This window comes from Lissotriton helveticus, chromosome 3_1 (assembly GCF_964261635.1).
Source record: "Lissotriton helveticus chromosome 3_1, aLisHel1.1, whole genome shotgun sequence".
In the NCBI taxonomy this organism is placed as follows: domain Eukaryota; kingdom Metazoa; phylum Chordata; class Amphibia; order Caudata; family Salamandridae; genus Lissotriton; species Lissotriton helveticus.
This window is the reverse complement of record NC_136061.1, coordinates 51418022-51444920: the sequence shown is the minus strand read 5'-3', so window position 1 is coordinate 51444920 and position 26899 is coordinate 51418022. Positions and strand designations below refer to the sequence as shown.

Here is a 26899-nt window from a genome sequence, read left to right as displayed (position 1 = left end):
GTGAGTGAGAGTGAGTGAGAGTGAGGGTGAGTGAGGGTGAGTGAGGGTGAGTGAGGGGTTGAGGGTGAGTGAGTGAGGGTGAGGAGGTGTGAGGGTGAGGAGGTGTGAGGGTGAGGAGGTGTGAGGGTGTGTGAGGGTGAGGGTGTGTGAGGGTCCGAAGTAAATGGTGGCAGGGCAGACATCATAAGACAGAGAGAAACACAAATGTTAAGATAACAGTGCTCGAATCGGTTGTGAGAAGGTGGAAATGGGATTAAAGGAGAAAGGATGAAAAGTTAAGTAGGAAGAGGCCGGAAAGGAGACACAAAGGAGTGGATATTGCAGCACGGGGAAGCAGCTTGGAGTGCAGCACTGCAGAGCAGTTTACAATGGAGCACTGCGCACGTGGCAGTAGATTAGAGTGCTGCTGCGCATACTGGGCAGCAGCTTAGATTGGAACACAGGACACAGGGCAGCTTATACTGCAGCGCCGCACACAAGGCAGCAGCTTGGAGTGCAGCACCGCGCATGGGGCTACAGTTTAAGAGTGGAGCACAGCGCACGGGAATTGCTTGAGGACCTTGGCAGGGAGAGAGCCGCAGTAGCCTCACATGCTGCTCTCTAGGATCGGCCTCATTGATGCACTACTCTTTATGAGAGCCGTGGCATGCCCGAAAGCTGCTGGGTGACACCAGTCTAACTGCGCTGACAGAAACACTCAAGTGCGCAGCTTCCAAGGAACGCATGTTAGTCTCCCAACAAAGAGTCAGACTAGCGGCCATTTGCTATCTTTTCTGCTGCCATTGTCATGCTCTGTTGCTTGCAGATAGTCAGATGGCAATAGAGGCACTGTGAGAGCTGGGGTTGGCGATTAGGGAGGTGGTGGGGGAGGGGTTAATTTGCAAAGCGTGATGGTTTTGGAAGACGGAACGGGGGCCCCCAGAAAACAGCGTGGTGCCTACACAAATGCACAACTAGTATTGTCTGAAGCTGCACTGGCGAAATATAACTCACACCACGTGACTGGCAGCTGGCAGAACAGAGTTGACATGTTACAGGGGACCGTACCGTGGACTAGACGATAAACAAGCCGTCTTAATGTCTGTGGATATGGGAAAAATTATTCAAAAAACACACGTGAACATCTTCAAAATGATGTCACATTTCGGGCGTAAAAAGGAAGCAGGAAGAAATAAACGACGTTAAACACGGGGAATTGTGGAACTGTTAGTCTACACTCCAGCTCCATGAAGTCCTGTCCGGCGTATTTTTCACCCAAATGTGTGAATTACTTGATACTCCCAAAATAATAATGTTAAAAAACACATGAAATTGTACGAAAACAAAAGAATTTACAACGAGCATTAGATATAAATGATTGACAGTCATGATCACGGAAGGTCTACAAAATCGGGGGAGCACTTTTTGATGCGCATTCGCTCCAAGGGATTGCTCGACCAATTGATGAAACTGTCCCATTTCAGACTACTTTACACTTGGAACATGCTTTTCTTTGATCTTTCGACTCACTGTTTACTATTATCAGTGTAAGGATGAAACGCGACGTCTTCAAGATGGAAATACTGTATAAATCGTATTTGTGCAGAGTGACTGAATATTATCACTACGAGGAAAGACGAAAACGTGTTTGAGAAGGCAACAGGAAAGAACAAGACGGAGGGAAGAGAGGGGAGGGGGGAGGAGAAATGCGTCTCGGCCGGAGCAGGGGGCGGAGCAGGGAGAGCGGGCTTTGGAATGTAATTGACACGGCCGGCCGGTCGTGAAACTGAAAGCATGGCCGGCCGGCCGGCCGTGAAAGCCTTTGATGCGGCAGGGGAAATGCGAGACGGCGGGAAGGGGAGGGGGCGGAGCGGGTAAACAAAGACGGACGTGCACGCGCTTTTAAGCTCAATGCGCATGCGCATTGAGCTTAAAAGTCACGGGCACTGCAAGGAATCGCCACGATTCCTTGCAGTGTGGATAAAGAGTGGATAAGTCCCAATACTCTCGCTTGCTCGATGCGCATGCGCATCGACAGGCGAGACCTAAAAAATGATTCACAGTATGTAACCAGCATGCATGGAGACAAATGGCAGCTGTAAAAGAGTGAAACATGGTGGGCCCTGTTATTATCTCTCTAGCTATACCTCTACCATCCTCACCAACCTGTGTTTCTTGGCAGAACTTTATGGTAAGATTGTTTTCAGTTACCAAGATGAGCCATCTTAAGAATGAGGCTTAAAAAAGCTCGTCTAGCACACACTGGCGCCAATCCTGACTGGCTTGGTTTTGTAAAAAATAAAATAAAGGTAACACAATACAGTGTGAAGCACTACCTTCTATTTGGTAGGCGACGCATGGGAATTCTTATGCATCCACCCTTGTATTCTGATGTACACCCACATTTACAAAGACGTGTACTGATGAGCTTACTGCAAAACGGTGTCCCTATCCGAAGCTGGGGTATCAAGGAGAAATATCTTTATGTCTCCGCTTTACTTCCTCTTTGCACGCGTGCTGCACTATGCAGCACACATGCAAAGAGGAAGTGACTGGCTTCAAAGGATAGTTACATGAAAATGTTAGTAAACATGCTCAAAGATTTTGTGCAGGGGTCCAGACATAAATTTTGTCTTTGACCTTGTAGAGCATTCTGCTGATTTTTGTTTAGGGTCTTGCTTTAGAAATAAAAAATACATACAGACAGAAATTAACTCTTTCTTAAGAAAAGGCTATTTTTCAAGTAATGAGGGAGAAACCCATCCATGGCTGCAGCATGAATGACATGCCTGGCAGGTTACAGTGTGGCACTAGAAGAGGTGGGTATTAGTGCACACCAGTCATGTTAGCCATTTCTGATGGTGCTCTTCATTCTTCATTAACTAGAAATTATTAAATAAAAACTGTCTACTAGACAATGCCTTCCTACCAGTATATCCAACATTCAGCATCTGAAGTGCTTTTGTCTGCGGGCCAGGGAAACTGCATTGGCTACAGGGTTGATAGCTATGCCTCTGGCAGGGCCGTCTTTACTGTTGGTTGCACCTGGTGTGACGGTCTTTCTTCATGCCACCCCTCCACATTCCCCCCAAATACCTCCTTCTCTAAGGATTCCTTCCTCCGAAGAATCCAAGGATTCCTTGAGGGGCAACAGTGCCCCTCCGTTTCTCGATATACCCTCTCCCATGTGCATTCAATGTCTTTTATAGTGCTACTCATCCCAATGTAGGGTGTCAAGAGCGCTTCACGTCACACACATATTATTCAGAGACATTTACTCATAAATGTGTCAGTCAATGTATAGGAAATGTTACTTAAAATGACGAGGGCTGCAAGGTGTAGGAGATACATGCCATTTATTCTGGTAGGCATTATATGTAGGGCCACTGGAATTATGGGGCAGGGTTGACTAAATAATACAAGTGAAGGCAAATTATGACACATAATGCAACATATATTTTGTAGAATTACTGAATGTTTTTTTCTTTTACTACATCGTAATACTGTCTGGGCAAAGATGTTACCTCATAAGTACCAGCTTAACAACAAAATTCAAAAATATGAAATGGAATGATGAAAAGTTAAACTTTGTGAAGGGCCTACTACTGCGTGTGAACACATCTTGCCGCTTTTTTAGGTCTCGCCTGTCGATGCGCATGCGCATCGAGCTTGCGAGCCTATTGCAGCTTAAACAACCTTTAACTAAGATGCAAGGAATCGTGGCGATTCCTTGCAGTGCCCGTGACTTTTAAGCTCAATGCGCATGTGCATTGAGCTTAAAAGCGCGTGCACAGCCGCAATCGCCATCTGTTCCTCTCTCCCGCATTCCTCCGACACCTTTTGAAGTGAAGCTTAGCTTCACTTCAAAGGCCCGGCTTCTTAACACCCACATGCCGCTCTCCCCGCTCCGCCCCCTCCCCTGCCCGCCTTGTGCATTTCTCCTACACCCCCTCCCCACAGCAATGCCCTCCATGACGGAAGTAAAATACTTATCTGGATCCTCTAGCTCCTGCTATCCTAGCAGTCTTCCCTCTTAACATACTAACACCCTCTCCCTCATCCAAGAATTTTGCCTTGCAATTTGACTCTACACGAATGGCGGCGTGCCTTTCTTTTCTTCTGCGCGGCTCACCAAACTCAATCTTAGCCCTTCACTCACTCATCGCGACTGCTCTCCCATGGCGGCGTGCCTTTCTTTTCTTCTGCGCGGCTCACCAAACTCTATCTTAGCCCTTCACTCACTCATCGCGACTGCTCTCCCATGGCACGGCCCACCATCTCTCCATATCTGACCCCATCCCGCTCCACTAAACTGACCCCCACCCATGCACTAACCATGACACCTTGAGGAGGTCGCCTGCTGGCACAGGCTTTTCGGCCCTCTCCACTCTCACTCACCATGGCAAGGCTGGTATGGCAGGCAAGCTCCATGCCGCGCTTCAGCTTCAACAACGGCGACCGCGCATTTCTATTCTTCTGCACGGCTTGCCCAGCTCCATGCCACCACAGAGACAGTAATTTGCATGGCTCAAGCAAGTAAGTGCGTCCGCTGGTCATCGATAGATCTCATGCAGCTGTTGTGATTACTGGCGGTGTTTACTCTAACACACTGCATTCTGCGTGTGTTTTTGTGTGTTTTCACTCCGTCATCTGTTAGTCATACCCTATATGTACTGTGTGTGCGCGCTTTTTTGTGACTGCCGTACATTCAGTCTCCTTCGTGTGTGTTTATGGATGCATGCCACAAGCATTGTTTTTTACTCTGCATTATCCGTTGGCATGATGCCTCTATGCCCAGAGTAGGGGAACAGGGCGATCTCTGTATGCTGTTTGCACACTCCATGTGTGCTATGTCTGTAAACTTGTTTTTTTCTAGCTGTGATGTGGTGTGTATGCGCGGTTCCCCTTTCTTTAGAGGCGAAGAACATCCCTGGGACTCGGGTAAGATGGTCATTCCCCAGTATAATAGCTGTAGATAGGGGTTAAATGTGTGTGTGGTTAATTAGCACGTTTGTTTTCAGCTGATCCTCGCTGATCCTCGTTAATTGATTCGACGTACTAGGATCGCCTGAAAACACAAGCACTTGTTTTCATTTGTCATTAAGTATTCTCGCGCCACTCCATCCACTTGCCATCCCCTTTTAAATCATACAAGTGCACTAATAAATTGCAGCGTTTTGCTATTTCTTTACAAAACTTTTAATACATGACATGTCTGCATTTTTTTTAGGGAAGGCACAGAGTGCGCGTAGACTCGAACCACGTTCACAACTTTGCATGTAATGCCACTCCGTCTCACCATATGTATCAACTATGTTTATAGGTTTTAATCGCCGTTTCCCTGAGCACTGTGCCAGCACAGGACAAGGGTATTCACTTAAATTAGGCAGAGCTTCGCCTCCGGAGTCTCTCTTCTGGGCCCCTCCCTGCCAGACCTCACAATATCCCCAGTCCGCATAGTTTATCTCCCTCAAAGGGCCATAAATCTTATCAGGTTACTCATTTGGTACGCTCTCACGTCCTCTCTCCGTTGCCCCTGTGATACAAATGCTTGTTATTTAAAATGCAAATGAGTATTTGTTTTTAAATTTACCCGGGAGGATTCCTTCAACCCTTATCATTTAAACCAACCCTCTCCATTTACCTTTTAAATGTAACCCTATCCTTACTCGATAGTTACTTTCAGCATTGTCATTGTTCCTTTAAACCATTTACTCCTCACGATTTTGCTCACCAGTATTTTTTGTTTCCCATTCATGAGATATTTGTTTCCAGAGTGTTTCTTTTTGTCAGAAACAAAAACATGGCGCTAGCAGTGCACCTTATAAGAAGGGGATTTTCAGTTTCTGCACAGCGGGAGCATTAACCATCCTTCAGTCATGCGCTAGGAATTTTTCACTCCATGTGATGTCTTTCGTACAATCGCTTACTTTAGCCCTTGTAACGAGTTGACACAAGAGAAATACACCCAGGATTCGGGGTTTCTCTGGTCTCGGAATTATCCACTCTGGATCTGATAAACCAGACCAGGAGTCTAATGCAGCTGACATGCCTTGCCCCAGCCCGTCCGCCTGCATACAGCAACATGTAAGGAGCAGGAAAAACCTTTTCTCAACTGCAGTAACAAGCACTGGCGTTGCCAATAGGTTTCGCATTTGGAAAGTTGGAGCTATTGGTTTTGTAAATTACATTTTATATTTATAGATTGTTATTGACAATGCCAATAACGATGTATAAATATAAAATGTCATTTACAAAACGAATAGCTCCAACTTTCCTACTGCGAGACCTATTGGCAACGCCAGTGCTTGTTTTGTAAATTGTGATCCATTTGAGCAAGAAACAGTTTTTTTGCTAAAATATGCAGAATATGCAACAGATAATGGGTTATATGGCAAATCAATAATTATGAGAGAAAAGCTGCGACAGCAGAGAGGCATCATTTCAGTTGGGCTGATTATATGTAAAGAGTACTTGGTTTGAAGAAGTACAAACTCAGGGTTTAAAACATAACATAGTGGTTGGGGGTTGTCCTTACTAATTCATATTTATTATTATCCAAAGGAAACTATTTAACTGTCTACATAAAAGCATGCCTTTGTCGTGTTTGTTACACTTTGTGGTTTGGAAGAGGCACATTATCAATCTGCTCTACTTTATGAGTCGAAACTGGGATTAATCTAAGCTCAGATATCTCTCCATCAGATACCCACATCACCAGAGTTAGACCGACATGTTTGTGGTGTCCTCACAATTGCAGGCAGGCCAAGAACTCAGAAGCCTTTGCCTTAGCCTCACCAGATATTTCAAAATGCATCACCCCCGAAACCCCAAAGCATGGCTCCTGTTTCAGTGCACTGGCCTCTCAAAACAAGCATTGGCAAGGCCAACAGGATGCGGTGAGTGCATCAGCCCCCCCATTTGCAGGACCCTTCCCCCCCCCTACCACCCCTCCAGGCCCCTCCCCCCCTTGCAGGCCCCTCCTCCCCCCTTGCAGGCCCCTCCTCCCCCCTGCAGGCCCCTCCTCCCCCCTGCAGGCTACTCGCCCCCTCACCTGCTGAGCGCCTTCATGTTGTGCCGCCTCAGCACCTCCTCCTCGTAGCTGAGCAGCTTCAGCTTGTCCAGCAGATCCTCCATGAGCACAAACATGTGGTAGGCGGCCCCGGGCCCGCGCTCCTCCTCGTCCACCCGCCGGCCCTCGTCCGCCATGTTGCCTGCTGCCCCAGCAGGGCTCCGTTGCCACGCACGCCGACCCCTAGCAACGGCGGCGGATCACATGACTGGAGGACGAGCTATACGCATGCGCACATACCACCCATGCCGAACCCTAGCAACGGCGGCGGGTCACATGACTGCTGGACGAGGTATACGCATGCGCATATATCACCCACGCCGAACCTAACAACGGCATCGGGTCACATGACTGCTGAAAGAGCTAGACGCATGCGCACATATCACCCACGCCGCCCCTAGCAACGGTGGCGAGTCACATGACTCCTGGGCGAGTGAAACGCGCTTGCGCATGACCTCGAGCCGAGCGAATTGGGCATGCGCGCGCTCTCACCGTTAAGCCGTTTCCGGGTTTCCTCGGTTTCTTCCAATGAGGAGCACCCCCTCAGAAGGGGGCGTGGGGTGGAGGAGAATGTGCAGGTTCTGATTGGACAAAGTTAATCCTTCTCCTGTTCACATTGGCTGGAGCTCTAGCAGGCTCTGTGAATGCTTGGAATGGTGGAAGCTTTAATAGCTGCCCATAGGATACACATAAGTCAGTGAGCCTGCCGCCTGTGAAAACAAGCACTTGCAAAGCCAACACCTTTGTAAAATATATTAGCTTCCTGTGTTATTATCTAGGTTAGTGGGCAACATTCAGGAGAGAGGTGGGTATTAATTAATTGATTGATTGATTGATTAATTAATTAAATTGTTTGTTTGTTTGTTTATTTATTTATTTATTTATTTCATGCAGTTTTATATAGCGCAAGCTTTTCCCAAATGTGTCAGAGCGCTTTAAAATATAACCAGGTAAGTTACAAAAGGTTCACAAGTTAGAATAAACCCGCTAACAAGTTACATATATACAATTACAGGTCCATAAGATAGGCTGAACACGCTAAAAAGTTACATATATGCAGTCACAATGCTAAAAAGTCGCATATTTATACTGTGAAAAATATAAAAGGTGTCAGCGTTAGGTTAGAACAGAAGTTACATTCATATTTACAATGATGACCTCAAATGAGTGCCAGGTAAATTACAAAAGGTACACAAGATAGATTAAACACGCTAACGAATTACATATATACAGTTATAGGTCCACAATCAATCAATCAAGGGGTTTATAAAGCGCGCTACTCACCCGTGAGGGTCTCAAGGCGCGTGGGGTGGGGTGCAGCACCGGATCAGTTGAAGATCCAGGTCTTGAGGTCCCTCCTGAGCGTGTGCAGGTTCGGGGAGCATCTGATGTTCACAGGGAGCTCATTCCAGGTCTTCGCTGCGATGTGGGAGAAGGCTCTACTGCCTGCTCTGTTTCTGCGGATGCGGGGGACCACTGCCAGGGCGAGGTCGGCAGAGCAGAGGTTCCTCTTGGGTACGTGGAGGGATACTCTCGTCGAGGTATTTGGGTCCAATGTTGTGGAGGGATTTGTAGGCGTGGGTGAGGAGTTTGAAAGTGACCCTCTTCTCAACGGGGAGCCAGTGGAGGTCTCATAGGTGTTAGGTCAAAATAGACAAGATAGGTTGAGCAAGCTAACAAGTTACGTATATGTAATTACAAAATTAACAGGTTACATATTATATTGTAAAAATATGAAAGGTGACAGCGTTAGGTTGAAACAGGAGTAAAATACATATTTGCACAGTTATCCTCATGTGAGTGCTAGATGGTCGTAGTGGTCAAGAAATAGATTGAGTTATTCCAGGAAGTGTCTTTGGAGGAGGAGAATCTTAAGATCTATTTTGAAGGTCCCGAAAGAGGTGGTGGTTCGGAGGGATGGAGGAAATGAGTTCCAGATTCTGGTTGCAATACCAGAGAAGGAGTGAGCCATACATCTTTCCCTTTTGTAGGAAGGAGGTCATTGCGTGGAGGTCTAGAGCCTCCTGAGATTTTGAGTTTATTAGCAAGATAGCTTGGGGTGGAGGTATGCAGGGCTTTGTTGGTGATACAGGCAGTCTTGTAATTTGACCTTCCTTCTACAGGAAGCCAGCGAAGAGACAACAGTATGGGTGAGATGTGATCATTTCTTTTAACCCCACATACGGAGCGAGCTGCTGAGTGGAGGATGGATTTTAGAGGGGAATGTTGGGTTTTGGGGAGGCCAGCAAGGAGAGAGTTGCAGTAGTCCAATCTGGAAAGAACCAATGTTTGGACATAGGTTTTTAGGTCTTGTTCAGGAAAGAATTGCCGAACCCCCCAGAGAAGGCGCAGTTGGTAACGTGCATTCTTGACGATGGAATTGGTATGGGACTGTAAGTTGAGCCTTTTATCTAGGATGACTCCTAGTGATTTGGCTCTGTCAACAATGCTAGGCTTGTTGTTGAGAATGTTCAGTTTGTTCATCCAAGATTGCATAGGAGGAGGAGATAGTAACGTTGAGTGGAGAAGGAATTCTGTTTTGGAAGGCGTCAGTATTAGTTGATGAGTAGACAGCCAGTGGTGGATGGAGTTGAGTGAAGTGTTGAGGATTGAAATGTCAAGATTGGAAGAAACCTTTAGGTAGATTTGGGTGTCATCTGCATATAGGTGATAATGGATCCCAGATTTTTTTAGGAGATTACCCAGCGGTTCAATGTAGAGATTGAACATAGTGGGCGCGGGGATCGAGCCGTGAGGGACACCTTGTTCAACAGCCAATAAAGTGGCGAGAAAAGTAGCTATTTTGATCATCTGGGATCTGCCCGAGAGGAATGATTCGAAACATTTAAGCACTGTGCGTTTAAAACCCATTCTTAGCTTTAAAGTGTTCGAAAGCGTGTTTTGATTAACATTGTCAAAGGCTGGGGCTAGGTCAAGAAGGATCAGGAAGGAAGAGACGAGTGCCAGAGACTGAAAGTGGAGAAAGACCAAATATACATATTTAGCAATGAAAAGAAATTATGAGGAAGGGTCCAAGACGGATAACGCAGGGCTAGTAGATTATTAAATAAAGATAAGCATATGGAGACGATAAACAGAATGAAAGGGATGGAGTCTGAAATGGAATGGGTCATGAGACATAAAAGCAGGGCACAAGTCGGGGGTACACACAGGTACACGGCCTGATTCATGTTCAGTTTGACAGCCTCCTTTGAAGCGGGACTGAGCACCCACCCACCTGGGCATTTTTTTTAAACTTTGAGAGGCGATCAACAATGACAGGCTCACTCGAGTAAAGCATTTTGCACTACGACGTACAGAAGGCTCTGCGGGCCATGCCCACTGGGGCAGATGCCCTGAAAATAAATCAGGTGCACAATTGACTGTCTGTTCTTCGCAAGCAATGCCAATGATTAAGGGGAGAAGCCCAAAACGTGTCTGGCGGTTGGAAGAGGGGATGACCGGCACCTGACAAATCTGACTGCAGTCTCCAGTTAATAAAGCGAATAATCATCTACCTGTGTGGCTTTTCCATTTGGGGTAACCTTTGTGTGTGGATGTTTAGCGGCCTGCCTGGCCGTGGAAAAGCCACGCCGCATTCTGCGGACCCGTGGCGACACCAACATGTGTCACCAGCGTAGCAGGAGGTAGTTTTTGCATTTGGATGGCACAATTTGACAGCCTCCTTTGAAGCGGGACTGAGCACCAACCACCTGGGCATTTTATTGAACTATGAGAGGTGATCAACAATGACAGACTCACTCAAGTAATACCATTTTGCATTACGACATCCAGAAGGCTATGCAGGCCACGCCCATTGGGGCGGATGGCATTAACATCAATCAAGTGCACAATTGACTGTTCTTCGCAATGAATAACGGGAGAAACCCAAAACGCGTCTGGCGGTTTGAAGAGGGGATTCACCACGAAACGCATTAGGCACGAATTAAAGTACTGAAAATTACTTAAAATTACCATTCTGGATGAAATCAGTACCCCGCAGATGGAACTATTAGTTTATAAACTTAATTCCGCATCGAGGGAACAAAGAAAGGGTGCCCTGGTTTATCGCCCCCAGGCCCGAGTGGAAATTTTTCTATCTCCCTCATGGAAGCCCTACTACCTTTTGTAGATCAAAATCAAAACTTCCTGTTAATAGGAGACTTTAATTTGCATGGAGAGTTGGAAGACTGCCTGGATGTTAGAACTCTTTTAACGGATCTTGAGATCTTAGGTCTAAAAAAAATTAACTATGGGCCTACGCATGAGGCAGGCCATACTTTGGACCTAGTGTTCTCGAATTCACCCCGGACAATATGTGCAGCTTCCACCCAGGTTGAATGGACAGACCATTTTATTCTGGAATTCTATACTGATACCATGAATACACCAGACATACAGACTGCACTTGCCACTAAAAGAAGACCCTGGCACAAACTAACTGCCGAGGCCTTTGCAGAGGTATATAAAGCTCACCTGTCCACTGGTCAGTCGGTGGATTTAATTACTGAGCTCCAGCGGCTTGAGCAGGCTATTAGTGCAGCCATAAACTCTACCATTCCTCTGAAAATATATAAAGCACGCAAGGCAAACAGACAAGAAGTCTGGTTTTCTGAAAGCTTGAGATTGCTCAAACAAAAAACCAGGAAGTTAGAAAAAGCATGGAGACGGTCTCGAAGGTCTGAGGATAAGGAACTGCATAAAGTTTCCTTAAGGAAATATCATAAAGCTATCAGGGTAGCTCGGAAAAATTATATAGGAACACAACTAGCAGAGGCTGGGAAAGATCCAGGGCTGTTGTATAAAATCCTACTAACATTTACCAAACCGGCAGCTTGTGAAACAACGGAGAATGCCTCTCAGGCACTATGTGATGAGATCGCACTATTTTTTACGAGGAAAATTGATGCCATCTATGAAAAGATAGTGGCTGCTAAGATAAACGAGACAGCTGTCATAAATCTCTCAGACAATAAGGTATCTTCGAACTCAACCGTAGCTAGCCTTAAAAGCTTTCCCCCCATCTCACTAGAATAGGTTACTACATTAACTACTCAGATCAAGAGCGGTAGCCCCCTGGATATCATTCCAGCTCGCATTATGCCTTTGCTGTCTGATGTCCTGGGCCCAGAAATTCAAAAGTTAATAAACCTATCTCTGAGCACTGGAGAAGTGCAGAGAGACTGGAAACGGGCCTTGGTGAGACCTCTGAGGAAGAACTCTGCCATTCCCTGGACGGACTTAGCCAATTTACGGCCGATCTCCCTTCTCCCCTTTATGGGTAAGATTATGGAGAAACACGTTAACCGACACTTGTCTAAATTCATCGAAGAGACTAATGGGTTGGATCCCTCCCAGTCGGGTTTTAGGCCAGGGCACAGCACCGAGACCACCTTGCTGTCAGTCGCAGACGATCTACACAGGTTCCAGGATAAAGGTTACTCTGTTATCCTGGTCCTGTTGGATCTGTCTGCGGCGTTTGATACTGTGTCACACGACATCATGACCGCCAGGCTTGTTAACATCGGCCTGGAAGATAAGGCTCTGGCATGGTTGAGGAGTTTCCTGATGGATCGCACCCAAACAGTCACCTTGGGTGCCTATCGGTCAGAGGAGTCGGGAATCTCAAAGGGGGTGCCACAGGGCTCCTGCCTGAGCCCTACCTTATTTAATATCTACGTGGCCCCCCTCGCTAACATCATGAGATCCCATGGGTTCATCCCTGCGTCATACGCGGATGATACCCAACTCCTCTTCCCTTTTAAAATCCTTACGGATGAGATCAGGAACTCCTTCTCCCAGGGGATGAAGGCAGTGGCCCACTGGATGGCATCTAACCTCCTGCAATGCAATGTTGCGAAAACGGAGGTGATGCTGTTCGGGGAAGCCAAAATCCTTTGGTCCCCCGACTGGTGGCCACAAGACCTTGGCCCAGTCCCTGAGCCTAAACAGGTGGTCAAGGATCTCGGGGTTCGTCTAGACCAGGACCTCTCTTTTAAAAACCATACTGCCCAAGTGGTAGGGTCCTGTTTCCACATAATTGGGATGTTGCGGAAGGTATTTCCCCTACTGCCGGACTCAACAAGGAAGACCCTGGTACAAGCCCTGATATTGAGTCGGTTGGACTACTGCAACGGGTTGCTCCTCTCAGCAAATGAGGGGGTTACCTCTAGATTGCAGGTTGTCCAAAATACAGCGGCCCGCCTTGTCCTTAATAAACCCCCCCGAACACCCTCTAAACCCCTTCTGACTGCGTTGCATTGGCTCTCTGTGAAACAAAGGGTGAAGTTTAAGGTATGTTGCATTATGCACAAGTGTCTTTTAGGAAAAGGCCCTCTATATCTGCTGAGCAAATTCTCTCCCTACGTGCCTTCACGGTCCTTGAGATCAAGTGAACAGGCCTTGCTGCAGATACCTAGAGCGAAAAAGGTGAGACAAGGTGACAGAGCACTTTCCATTGCGGGTCCCATGTTGTGGAATACCCTTCCACTTTCCCTGAGACTCTGCAATGAGCACCCCGCATTTAGGCGACAGCTGAAAACTTTCCTATTCTAAATCATGGAGACACAGCGACAGGTTGTTTATTTGCTTCTAGGTTGCCAAAGGCGCGGAGATACTCCTTCGGGAGGTGATCCTAGCGCGTTACAAACTCGCAAATAAATAAATAAATAAATAAGGGTAGAGGCAAGGTGAGCGTGTATGCCCGTTGGCAGGCAAGCTGTTGTGTGCATCCTGAAGAGCTTGGGCATTTGTTTGACAATATATATATATATATCTCACAACTGGACTCTTCTTCTTACTATCCACAGTAGGTTTGCTCCGCTCCACGAACTTCAGTGACCTGTCCCCCCAAGAGAGGTTGTGACTTTACGGCCAGAGCTGCCTACTTTGGAGCTCGGGAACCAGGTCCGATCCTCGACATCGGCTCAGCTTCCTGTGATTCTGGCAAAATCACTTAATCTCCCCGTGCCTACCAAAAAATGAATTCATCCTTGTGTAACGTAACTGGTGCTCATGTAAAGCGCTCCAATACCTTTGGGTAGAGTTTGCGCTATACAAATCTGCAAAAATAACCAACTCTGTGATTTCTGTAACTTGTGGTTCTTTAACATTGCTTTGCAAGCTGCTCCAATTTCAATCTCCTCTCCTGTTTCCTGTCCTCCAGCTCCTCTGGGGACAAGTTATTTGATGAGATGCTGCTCTCTGCTCTTCCAGGGACAACCACTGCTGGCAGGTCATTTGGCTCCCTCTACCTGCAGTCCTAAATTCATATTGGTATTCAAGGTCAGCTCCATATTCTCCCTAGGAATTTCCTCCTTCTCATCCAGGTCATGACTTGCCGCACCCTGGGACTCTTCCAAGGCCCTTAAGGCTTTCTACAGGTGCACTAGCTTGTGAACCCCCTGATTCAGGCATAACACTGCTTGCAAAAGACCTTCCTCTGAGCCACGGTATAAGATTCTAACCGGGTCAGATCAAATCCCACAACTTCAGCTGCAGTTCGCCAGATTCAAACATGTTTTAGCAGAAAAAATCAAAAGGCCAATCAGGAAGAATTTGAACATGTAAAAATGGCAAATAGTACAGGACAGACACACACTTTGCCAATTAGTAGGAATAGGTTTGAATTGTTCTATGTGTAGGGTTATGGTGAACACTGAAATACTATAAGGAATTGCACAAATACAAGTCCTATCCTCACAGCTAATCACCAGTTTTAGACATGGGCTTCCAGCTTGGCTGAGCTATGGACCCGGGCCAGGTAGGAATTACCACTCAAGTCAGGGTAAGCTAAATACCCACTAAAAGATTACCTGTGCTCACTCTCTGGTAGTCTGACATGGAGCATAGCCTGTTTATGTAAAGAGGCTATGTGTAAAGTATTTGTGTAACACACACACACACACAGTAGCACATTGAATACAAAAAAATAAGAAAAATAGAAAAATATGACCAAAACTACAAAAATCCAATGAGTAGAACTTGAGATATGAATTTTGAAAGACGAATGCAAAAACAGTGCTTAGAAGTCACTAGCGGTCAAAAGTTTACTTGAGGTCGTGAGGGACCAGTGCAAATCAAAAAATTAGGCTGGCCGCAATGGAGGGCAGACAGGCTACAGCACCCACGCATGGCTGCCTGAGATAGTGCAGTGGATGGAGCAAATGGTCGCCACTGAGGGCTCGATGCGTCAATCTTTTCCACATAGTCATGTCACTGCATCGTTGTCGAGCTTCGCGGAGGTGAAGAAAATGGGTCGTCGTTGAGCTACACAGAGCGTCATCATTGAGCTGCGCAGGCTGTGAAACATCTGTATTCGGGCAGCCCAGCATCGGAGGGCGATACTGCTGAATTTTTCACACACTCGATACAATGTGATGGTTTTTTTGGGGGGAATCTGCTGCAGAACCCACTTCTGAGGCCCAAAACTTGGATAGGGCACATCAAGCAAGGGCAGCGCTCCCAGACAGCAGAGTCCAGCAGCAGAGTTGTAGGAAGTCTTTTTTGTCCCTGAGACTTCAGAAAACAGGAGGCAAGCCAGGAAGCCCTTAGAAATCACTTGGAAGGAAGGTCAAGTCCAGCTCTCCTTCCATCAGAGTCAGGGATCAGCAGGCAGCATGGCAATACACAGGAAAGTAGTCCTTGCAGAAAAGCAGCCCAGATGAGTCCTTCAAGCAGCACAGCTGTACAACTGACAGAGATTCAGTTCAAGATCCAAAAGTGCCTGATTTTAGGTCAGAGACCCTGTCCTTATACCCAAAAGTGCCTTTGATGTCGAGGCTGATTTAAAAAAACCTCTCTGAAATGCCCAAGGATTCCTTTTAACCCAGTTCTCTCTGCCAAGCTAACCCGGGGGGGGGGGGCGGTAAACCAGTGCTCTGTGTGAGGACAGGACATAACCTATTCAGATGTAAATGTGAACCACCTCTTCCCCCTTCCTGCCCAGGAAGACCCATCCGAATGCAGAAGGGTGCTCAGAATGCAGACTAGACTCACTTACCTGTCTTTGTGGTGGTCTAGGGGGAATGCACAAAGTCTAGCTATCACCCACCCCAGATGTGTATTGGAGACAGTCTGTCAGGCACAAAGAGCAGTAAGTACAGAGACATGTCTTCTTTCTAAAAGTGCATTTCTAAAACAGTAATGTTAAAATCCAACTTCACCAGTAAGGAGGATTTATCATTACCTTTCCAACTTTATCAAACATGTTAAAAGCTACTCCTGTCTGATCAGGAATTATAGCGTAAAAGCATATTTCCAATGATGGCAAATGAGAGGGGTAGGCCTCACAGTAGTGAACAACAAATTAGGCTGATTCTCACTACCAGGATATGTAAAACATAAAGGTACACATCCTACCTTTTACTTACATAGCACCCTAAGGGGTACTTATATGTAAAAAAGGAGAGTTTAATGCTTAGCAAGTAGTTTTAAATACCAAGTCGAAGTGGCAGTAAATTGCACACACCGGCACTGCAGTGGCAGGCCTGAGAAAGGTAGGAAAGGATACTTCTGTGGGTACAATCAGTGCTGCAGCCATCTAGTAGCACTTGAAGTACAAGCCCTGGGTATATGGTATACCACTTTACAAGGGGCTTACCAGTACAACAGATATGCCAATCAGGTGCACACCAATGTTATCACGTTTAGGGGAGAAGTACATGCACTTTAGCACTGGCTATCAGTGGTCAAGTGCTCAGAGTCCGAAGACCAATAAAAAGAATCAGCAAAAATGGGAGGCAAAAGGGAAAAGGTTGGGGGAAGATCACACTAAGGATGACAAGTCTAACATTGAGCCTTTGAAGGTTCCCCCAAGACTACTGCAGATGGTGAGTGTGGTTCTCCTCTACTCGTTTTCTCACGCAGCAATCGATTGTATGCCCTTTCGTGGATGGTTTAACATGTTTGTACATGGAACTTGTTCCCTTAGAATACTTTTAACCAGTGTCTCTTGATAATTGTTTGCCATTGATGTTACACAGCACAATGTTGGAAAACACACAACTCTACCTTCAATTTCTCCTGCTGTCTTGAATTAGATGTTTTTAATGTTAGAGTTTGCTTTCCGTAAAACCTTAGGTAAGTGATCCCACAGACACTCTCCAGAACTGAGGGTTGAAAACAAGTTGGGGCTCCTAAATCTTGCAAGATACTGTTCAGCTCACCATGAGAACGATACAAGTGCTACGGTGGCATGCCATGAAATTTATCATTGTGGTCTTAGTGTAGCCAGTCAGAAGTTAAGGTTTGTGTGTGTTCCTGTATTTGTAAACAGTTGAATTAGTTATGTTATGTTTATTTCTTTGATTTCAATTTTGTTGTAACGTGTTAATAGAATGTATTTGTACAGTTATAAAAATGTGTATTACTAAATTAACTTATGGGGCACAAACACAGCCATACAGGTACATGAACATGAACTCACACTCCTATGGTACTGACACACCCATACATACACTTACATGCCCTTTCAACACCCCATACAGACAGTCACACCCCCATTTGTACATGCAAACACCTAGTAACATAGCCTCGTACACCCATACAGCTAATCACACACCCACTCATACACTCACACAGCCACTCATACATGAAGCCACACACTGATACTGCCACTCATACATCCAGCTATACACTGATATATCCACTCACATATCACATAAACACACACCAAAACAACAACTCACACACACACCCATACCCTGATAAATCCACTTACAGAACCAGTCACACACCAAAACAGTCATTCACACACCCACTAATACAGCCACTGGCATACTCACTGTCACACCAATACACTCATTTGCACATTCCTTTCCATTTTAGTATTCTAGATGACATTGTAAAACATTTGCTAGAGTCTTTTTTAATACTTTATAGGTTTATTACCGTTCATTAATGTCAAACTAGTCACATGCAATATTTTAGTTTCACTTATGTGGAGTGTGTGGCATATACACATACAAAAACTAACAAACACTTAAACACACAATTATTAAAAAAACATAAAACACACAGTTGGCTCTTTCTTTGACCAGATGGAGTCGTTCTATAAAGAACTGTTTTTTGGATGTCATCAGTGATGTCACTGACCACGTCATGATTGATGTAATATGTTATAACAATAATCCATATTTGTAAAGCGCAAACGTATCACCCATTAAGGTTTCGGTGCGCTGGGGGCAGTCGGGGAGATTAAGTGAGCTATTGCCTAGAGTCACATGATGCTGAGCTGCTGCCAGCACCGGGAATCGAACCATGAGCCCCGCGCTCTGGAGTAACTGATACACCTTTCATCATGTTAGTTCATACGCAGTGCATTGCGGGGGCGCAAGTTATACTTAGCTCAGGTAACACACTCATTCACTCACCCAGTGACAGATCAATCAATCAATCAATCAAACATTTGTCAATCAAACTTTTGTAGAGCGCACTAATCACTCGTGAGGGTCTCAAGGCGTTGGGGGTTGCAGCAACTACTCGGACAGCCATGTTTTGAGGCGTCTCCTGAAGGTCAGCAGGTCGTGAGTCTGTCGCAGATGGGTGGGGAGGGTGTTCCATGTCTTGGCGGCAAGGTAGGAGAATGATCTGCCACCGTTGGTGTCCTGTGGATGCGTGGAATGGTGGCGAGTGCGAGGTCAGCGGAGCGAAGCTGGCGGTTCAAGGTGTAGAAGGTAAGTCGTTTGTTGAGGTATGCTGGTTCGCCATTGTGGAGTGCTTTGTGGGTGTGGGTGAGGAGCTTGAAGGTGATCCTCTTGTTGACTCGGAGCCAGTGAAGGTCTCTCAGATGGGCTGTGATGTGGGTGTGGCAGGGGATGTCGAGGATAAGGCAAGCGGAGGCGTTCTGTATACCTTATAGTCTTTTCTGGAATTTGGCCGTGGTTCCTTTGTAGAGGGCGTTGCCGTAATCTAGTCTGCTGCTGACGAGGGCCTGGGTGATCGTACTTCTTGTTCCTGTGGGGATCCATCTTTAGATCTTATGAAGCATGTGGAGGGTGTTGAAGCAGGAGGAGGAGATGGCGTTAACTTGCTGGGACATTGAGATCGATTAGTGTAGGATGAATCCCAGGTTGTGTGCTTGGTCGGTGGGTGGTGGTGCGGCTCCCAGAGTGGCCAGCCACCAGGAATCATCCCAGGTGGAGGGGGTGGTGCCAAGGAAGAAGACTTCTGTCTTATCTGAGTTCAGTTTCAGGTGCCTGTTGTTCATCCATTTGGTGACGGCCTTCATTCCTCCGTGGAGGTTGATTTTGGCGGTGGCGGGGTCCTTGGTGAGTGAGAGGATCAGCTGGCTGTCGTCGGCGTAGGAGATTATGTTGAGGTTGTGCGATCGGGCGATGTTGGCGAGCAGTGCCATGTAGACATTGAAAAGGGTTGGGCTAAGGGATGGTCCTTAGGGTACGCCGCATGTGATCTTGGTGGCTTCAGATCGAAATGGGGGGAGGCGGACCCTCTGAGTTCTGTTCGTTAGGAAGGTGATCCATTCTAGGGCTTTGTTGCGGATCCCTGCATCGTGGAGGCATGCACGTAGGGTGCAGTGGCAGACGGTGTTGAAGGGAGCCGAGAGGTTCAGGAGGATGAGGGCCGCGGTTTCGCCGTTGTCCAGTAGGGTCCTGATGTCATCGATGGCAGCGATGAGAACGGTTTCGTTGCTGTAATTGTTGTTGAATCCAGATTGGGACGGGTCTAGGATGTTGTTCTCTTCAAGGAAGTGGGTCAGTTGCCTGTTGACGATCTTCTCGATGACGTTCGCCAGGAACAGGAGCAGGGAGATGGGCCGGAAGTTCTTGAGGTCTTTTGGGTCCGCTGTGGGTTTCTTGAGTAGGGCGTTGATCTCGACATTTTCCAGCTTTCCGGGAAGGTGACGGTCTCAAAGGAGCTGTTGATGATCTTCCAGAGTTGGGGTGATGGGGTGAGGGCAAGGGTCCGATGGTGAGCTGGAGTGGATGGTGTTCATGGTTTTGATGGTGTCGTTGTCATTGATGTGGGTCCAGGAGAGCAGGAGGTTGGTGAGGCTTTGGGGTGGTGAGCCTGCGTTGTTGGCGGCTGTCGGGAGGGTCTTGGTGTTGAAGCTGTCATGGATGACTGCGATCTTGTGGTGAAAGAAGGTGGCTAGGGAGTTGCATAGGTCTTGCGATGGCAGGATGTCGTTGAAGCTGGAGCTGGGGTCGGAGAGTTCCTTCACGATGTTGAAGAGCTCTTTGCTGTTGTGTGCATTGTTGTCGATGGGTTCTTTGAAGGAGGACCTTTTGATAAGGTGGGAAGGTGACGGTGGCAGTGTCCCCGACCCGCTGCGGAGGAAGGTTGGCTATCCTGCGCTCCATGCGATTAGAAACTTTTTAACATTTATACTGTGACAATCTGTGTTTTTAAAAATGTATATTGCCTGTGCTGAGATTTACATCGCACCGCACTACTAGGACTGGAATAAAAAGCGCCACATAGCCGCTTCACATAGCCGCTTCCCTACCTGATTACGAGGAGGGCGAGCAGTAGTTGTATTTGCTTCATTTTTAATCTTGAATTGCCAAGGCTCTACTTCCTTCCTGCCCGCCTTGTTCCGACAGGGTGACTAGCACAGTTGAGCGGAGGGCGGACAGGTGTGAGCAGGCACTTCCGGTAGCACTAGGAGCGGTTAGCGCTCTAGTGCTTTAACTTCTGGGGCTATTTAGCCCTCGCCCCTCCCCAAGCGCGCAGCGATCGCGCACAGCCAGAGACACGCCGAAGACCAGCCAAAGAGCTGCCCGTCTGCGCACGTCCGCAACAGGACGGGACATAGGGGCAATGGGCTCTACTTCTTCGGACCCCGCTATCACAGGTATCAGCAAAATTAAATACTTCGCTCAATCCCTACTAGATTTAAAATTACTTGGAGAATGCTGCACTAAAATACCCTGGCAATGTCTTGAGGGTTGTTTCTCATGTATGAAGTGTCGGTTCCAATCATCGCTAGTCACGGCGATTACGAAGGAAAATACACCTGAAATTGCACCTCCAGAGGGACTGAAGAGCTTTCTTTTAAATGTTCGCTCTTTTCCAAAGCATCAATATCAGGTATGGGATCTAGTTCACTATGTAGAGAAAGAAAGTGTAGCCAACTTCAAGGGCATCGATAATCCCTAGATCAAAATCTAGACATAATGATAGACCCTCCACAACATTCAAATAAACATGTACAGAAATAGTGAGTTTATATAAAAATTCTTCAATCTTTTTATTTTAATTATTGTATGTTTTCTTGTTATTTTTGTCTTTTGTTTACATTTCATTTATTTATTCATTTCGTTTTTCACATTTTTAAAAAAGACATTTATAGGTAATACAAAGTGTTCAAACTAAGGCAAAAAATCGATTATTTACAACTAAAGACATACAAAGAAAATAAGTGAAAACAGAAAAAATTACATATCCACAATTTCAAAAAACAGATAAACCCAGTGATATACGAGATATTCAGTCGTTGGAATAATTGATGAAGGCAATGCGGTTGAATAGAACTACGCGCGTTTCGGCCCAAGGCCTTCGTCAGGTGACCGTCATTCGTACATTTTATAAAAAATAAAAAAAGTGATATAACCTAAACAAACGAAACAAAGACAAAAAAATTGTATCAACAACTCATACATACACATTAATTACAATTATTTACAATACAATTTCAATTTTTGTATTCGAGGGTCTATAACATTTCTAGTGCAGATACATATATATACATAAAGTGTTAACATCTTAGTGCAGCCACTCAAATTAATTTCTAGCCAAACCATCTGATTATTTACTTTTTACCTGTTAGATTACATTATGAATCAACATTTATAAATGTTGGCTAAACTCAGTATACTTATATAAAGTCATTGTCACTTATAGTATATACATTTTTATAGCACTCCCAACTATGATAGTTTATCTGAAGGGTTCCCAGACCAACAGCTCCATACTATAGAATGGTGCTTCAAGAGAGAAAAAAGAATTTAAAAGAACATGATAGATGTGAATATAGCAAAAAGTCCCTATACACTCACCCTAAAGTTATCCTTACTAAAAAAATAGGATTCCTACATTTTACTTACATAATTGTAAAGGTGTCGACTTTATAAGTGAGAGGCTTCGCTTCCTATGGCGACAGCTTTTATTGCGTTCGTGTATCGAGTCTGATATGCTGAAAAGTAGATAAGCGACCTTTATTAGATACTAGAGTTTTACTATATTGAATGCTCTCTTAACTGCCCTACATCAAAAATATATACCTGATTTATTTCTGTAAGATGACTTACAGCGCACTTAGTCACAACGTGATTTTAATGAATTTGTTCTTTCGGTGATATAAACGTGTCTTTTCATCTTTATTCCAGTAGCCTAATTCTGAAGTAATGAGAGCAAAAGAGATTGTTCTTTATATGTCATTTCACCTTTCTTTAATTTTTAATTTAGAGTCTGTTCACACTCTATATATTTAATACGGTGAAACCTATGACAGATTTTTATTATTATAGCACACAACCCTTCTTTATCGAATAGGATCTAGTCCAAACACCTAGGAGAACACAGTTACAAATTCTGCACCAGAGGGATATCCTAATAATGTCTATCCTTATTGTCTCAAAAAGGATCGTGCTTATTACAAGGCGGCGATTATATAAAAAATTATACTCCAATTGTGCATTCAAAGTAGGAGAACAGATCAAACATAAAAATAACGCCAATAATAAATCATTGTAAATATGGCTAAATGGCCACAGGTACATTATCCAAAAATGTCCCATAAGGGCACTTTGCTGGCGATAGGTTCCTACCTCAAATATCCTGCAATCATTATTTAAGATATTTCATAGCAGCATCCTATTTTCCTAGGCGTTTTCCAAACTTCACTGTCAGGTGCCGTAATCCGTTTCTCAGTAAAGTGTACTCACTAAAAAATACAACGACACCATTGTACTACACATAGTCATAACGTAAGAGACCTCTCTATTCCTGTCCCTCGAAGCCATTACCTTGATGCTGAGACGCCGTTACATATGTTGAATATCTTAATGTTTAAACACTGTAAAAAGAGTAAAGAGAAGCCACTATTATATCAAACAAAACCGTAATTTTAGACGGCCACTCTCATCCTGTCTGTCTGCTCCATTACCTTGGCGTATTGATGTTAATTAATCCGCCAAATGTTGGATCCCGTGGGGCCGGCTTCCCATAACCTAAGCGAAAAAACGGATACAAAGGAATCAGACCCAATCCCTTCTCTGAGGCCAAAATCTTATACGGCTGGAAAGGGTTTCGCTCGCATTTAAAGCCTACCTTCATTTTTAGACTCTCATGCGCTCAAACAGGGGTTCCGATCGATCGGTGCTTCTAATATCCGCGATCCAAACAGCCTGTGTGATTTCCGGCTATATATACAAAAAAAGCGCGCTCTCATTAGCCCGCACTGCATGACTGACAGCTGTTACCAATTGCCAGAAGGCGCCGCTCGATGACAGCTAAAGAATGAGTCACACGTCTCACTCACTAACACTAGATATCGAAAACAGACTGCTCTGGGATTTAAGTTGTTGCATATAAACCCACCGGAGCAGCTGAAAAGAAGAGGCTTTTACTTGTCTTTCGGTAATAATATCACGAGATAGGATATATCGCATAATTTGAATGAAAATAATTTATGAAAGCCATATAGTTTAGCTGACAAAACATTACCTTTATTTTTTTACATAAACGTGAATTAAACATGATATGTTTAAAGCCAAACAATATTTAATGTTTGGATAAGACGGCATATATATTCTATGCATCGACTTAGTGCGTGATGGACATTATCGTTACAGGATCATACACTGTATTTATGATATTAATCACTATAGGTGTGACACCAAATCGTCAAATTGGGTCACATAGTGGAACTCCGTAGTTTCAGATACATAGCTATTTTTAGAATCATACCCAGACAATATTATTAGAGGATTGCTTGCTGCCATGGAATTTCGGAATTAAGGCCTGATTTAAAAGTATCCAGAGTGAAAATCCAAAACACTTCGCGTTTGCGACGAATTTTGTCTATGTTAATGCCTGCTTTAGCTGTAATTTTTTCTAAAATTAACCACTGGATATCTTCAGGTTTATGGTCCATATCTAAATAGTGTGACACCAGAGGGGCATTTATTTTTCGCGTTCGAATCGCTGACTTATGTTCCGTGATTCTTGTACAAACAGAACGCGAAGACTCACCAACATATCCTTTATTACAGGGACAGATTAAAAGGTAAATAATGTTGGTAGTTTTACAATTAGTCATGGTTGTCAGGGGAATAGTTATACTGTTGAACGTAAATTCTGCAGTTTCAATCGTTAGTGGGCAAATTTTACAAGTTCCACACCTATGGGATCTAGTTCACACCATACAGCCCGATATTTGCTTTCTAACCGAGACTTGGATGAAACCTCACACGGTTACAGCTATAACATTAGGGGTTCCATCAGGCTACAAGTTTCTACATTTTGACCGAGCCAATAAAATTGGTGGTGGTCTAGCCATCATATATAAAGATGCACTTAAAGTCACAATTCTAGAACAGAGGCACAATTCAAAACTTGAAATAATGGTTTTTAAAATTGCCTCGGCAGGCCACATCTCCTGGAAAGGTGCTTTGGTTTACCGTCCACCAGGATCCAATCCGGATTTTGCTCTCTCCCTTTTGGAGCTGCTAGCCCCTCATTTTAAATCCAAGGAGGACTTCATCCTCCTAGGAGATTTTAATGTGCATATGGACAACCTGGCACACCCTGAAACAATTTCATTAGTCACGGATCTTTCCACTTTGGGACTAAAAGCACAAAATAGCGGTGCTACCCATAGGTGGCCACACTCTAGACTCACTTTTTCTAACTGCGCTAAAGTAAAATGCTTACCTGCTAAAGAAATTCAATGGTCAGATCATTTTCTGATAGAGTTCATTTTAACGGGCCCGACAAAATTATTAAATAAAGCGCCAATTCCACCAATTTGGCGTCGACAGTGGCATAAAGTATCTGTGGAGAAGCTGCTGGAAAGCTGGAAACAACCAACTTTCACAGATGGGGACTCAGCGGATACTGCACTAGCTAGATTCAATGATTCTCTTAAGCAAGCCATTGACACTCTGGCCCCATTAAAGCTTCATAAGCAATATCCCTCTTCCAAGCAAGAAACCTGGTACACACAGGAACTTAGAATAGAGAAGCAGAAATGCAGAAGAGCGGAAAAAGTATGGAGGAAATTGAGAACTGAGGAGAACAAGAAAATATATCAAGAGGCCCAGTCAACCTACTATAAAAATATAAAACAAGCCAGGAAAAACAGTCTCACCCAACAACTCGCGGAGGCGGGTAACTGCCCAAGGGAGCTGTTTAAAATATTACAGAGCTTTGTGAAGCCAACAGCTAGTGAGAGCCCTGATGAATTCTCTCAGAGCCTCTGTGATGACATCTCGGTGTTCTTTGAAAATAAAATCAATCTCATTTATGATAAAATAATGGCCTCTAGTAGCGCTGGGAATGAGAATTTTCTCCCAAACAACTCATCCAAACAAAACAAAAATCAAACATTATCCTTCCCGCAAATCTGCGACATAGATCTCCCCCCTCTTATCAGCCACATAAAATCTGGATCCCCCAATGATTTCCTTCCTGCCAAAATGGTCGCCCCTCTGATCACCCTCTTAGGACCTTCCATTCAATCTGTGATGAACATCTCATTGACAGAAGGACAGGTCCCAATGGAATGGAAGAAAGCGGTGGTGAACCCAATAAGGAAAAAAGCGGCATCCCCATGGACAGATCTTTCGAATCTCCTGCCAATCTCCCTCCTGCCGTACATCAGTAAGATGACCGAGAAGCACGTGAACACCCATTTATCCAAACATATCGAAGCAACGGAGGGCCTGGACTACTCACCATCTGGGTTCAGGCCCAACCACAGCACCGAATCAGCCCTCCTAACAGTGACCAACAACATCAGGATGACGCTGGATGGAGGGGGTCTATGATTCTGGTGCTGTTGGATCTATCCGCCGCTTTCGATACGGTGTCACACGAGGTGCTTCTCGGTCGTCTGAGGGATGTGGGACTAGGGGGTGTGGCTCTGTCCTGGATGGAGAGTTTTCTCTCAGGCCGCTCTCAAGAAGTCAGATTGGGCTCCCACAAATCCATCTCTAGGGAGCTCACCAAGGGAGTGCCACAGGGCTCATGCCTAAGCCCCACATTATTTAATGTGTACGTGGCCCCCTTGGCTGACTTAGTGAGATCCTTTGGGTTCACCCCGGTGTCGTATGCCGACGATACCCAACTTCTGTTCCCTTTTAAGACCTTTATGCCTGCACTAAAAAAATCGTTTGCAGATGGAATGAGGGCTGTGTCAGAGTGGATGGCTAAGAACTGCCTACAATGTAACGTAGGAAAAACTGAAGTAATGTTGTTCGGGGAGGCAGCGACACTATGGTCCCCCGAGTGGTGGCCCTTGGAACTGGGACCTGTTCCCAGTCCTAAACAGACCGTTAAAAACTTGGGGGTGCTATTAGATCAAGCACTAACATTGAAAGATCATGTAAACAAAGTGGCTGGCACCTGTTTTTGTGCCATTGGACTGCTGAGAAGGGTTTTTCCATACTTACCTGACAGTCATAGGAAGACACTGGTCCAGGCGTTAGTCATCAGCAGATTGGACTATTGCAATGGTCTTCTCTTATCAGCTAATGAAGAACAGTTCAACAAATTGCAAATAGTCCAAAATACCGCGGCGAGGCTTGTCCTCAACGTTCCACCAAGGACTTCATCCCGCCCTCTGCTGACTAAACTCCACTGGCTCCCTGTACGACAACGCAT

The 26899-nt window shown here is 45.3% G+C and overlaps 1 protein-coding gene across 1 annotated transcript in view; it reads right to left on the bottom strand.

The window, feature by feature from the left end:
- Nucleotides 1-7353, bottom strand: part of LOC144822094 (intraflagellar transport protein 57 homolog) — a 121563-nt gene extending 114210 nt beyond the window's left edge. Inside the window, exon 1 of the mRNA XM_078679216.1 lies at nt 7034-7353. Within this exon, the coding sequence (XP_078535342.1) occupies nt 7034-7188 (155 nt within the window). The 5' untranslated portion in view covers nt 7189-7353. The remainder of the gene's footprint in view (nt 1-7033) is intronic.
- Between the last annotated feature and the right edge of the window lie 19546 nt (nt 7354-26899).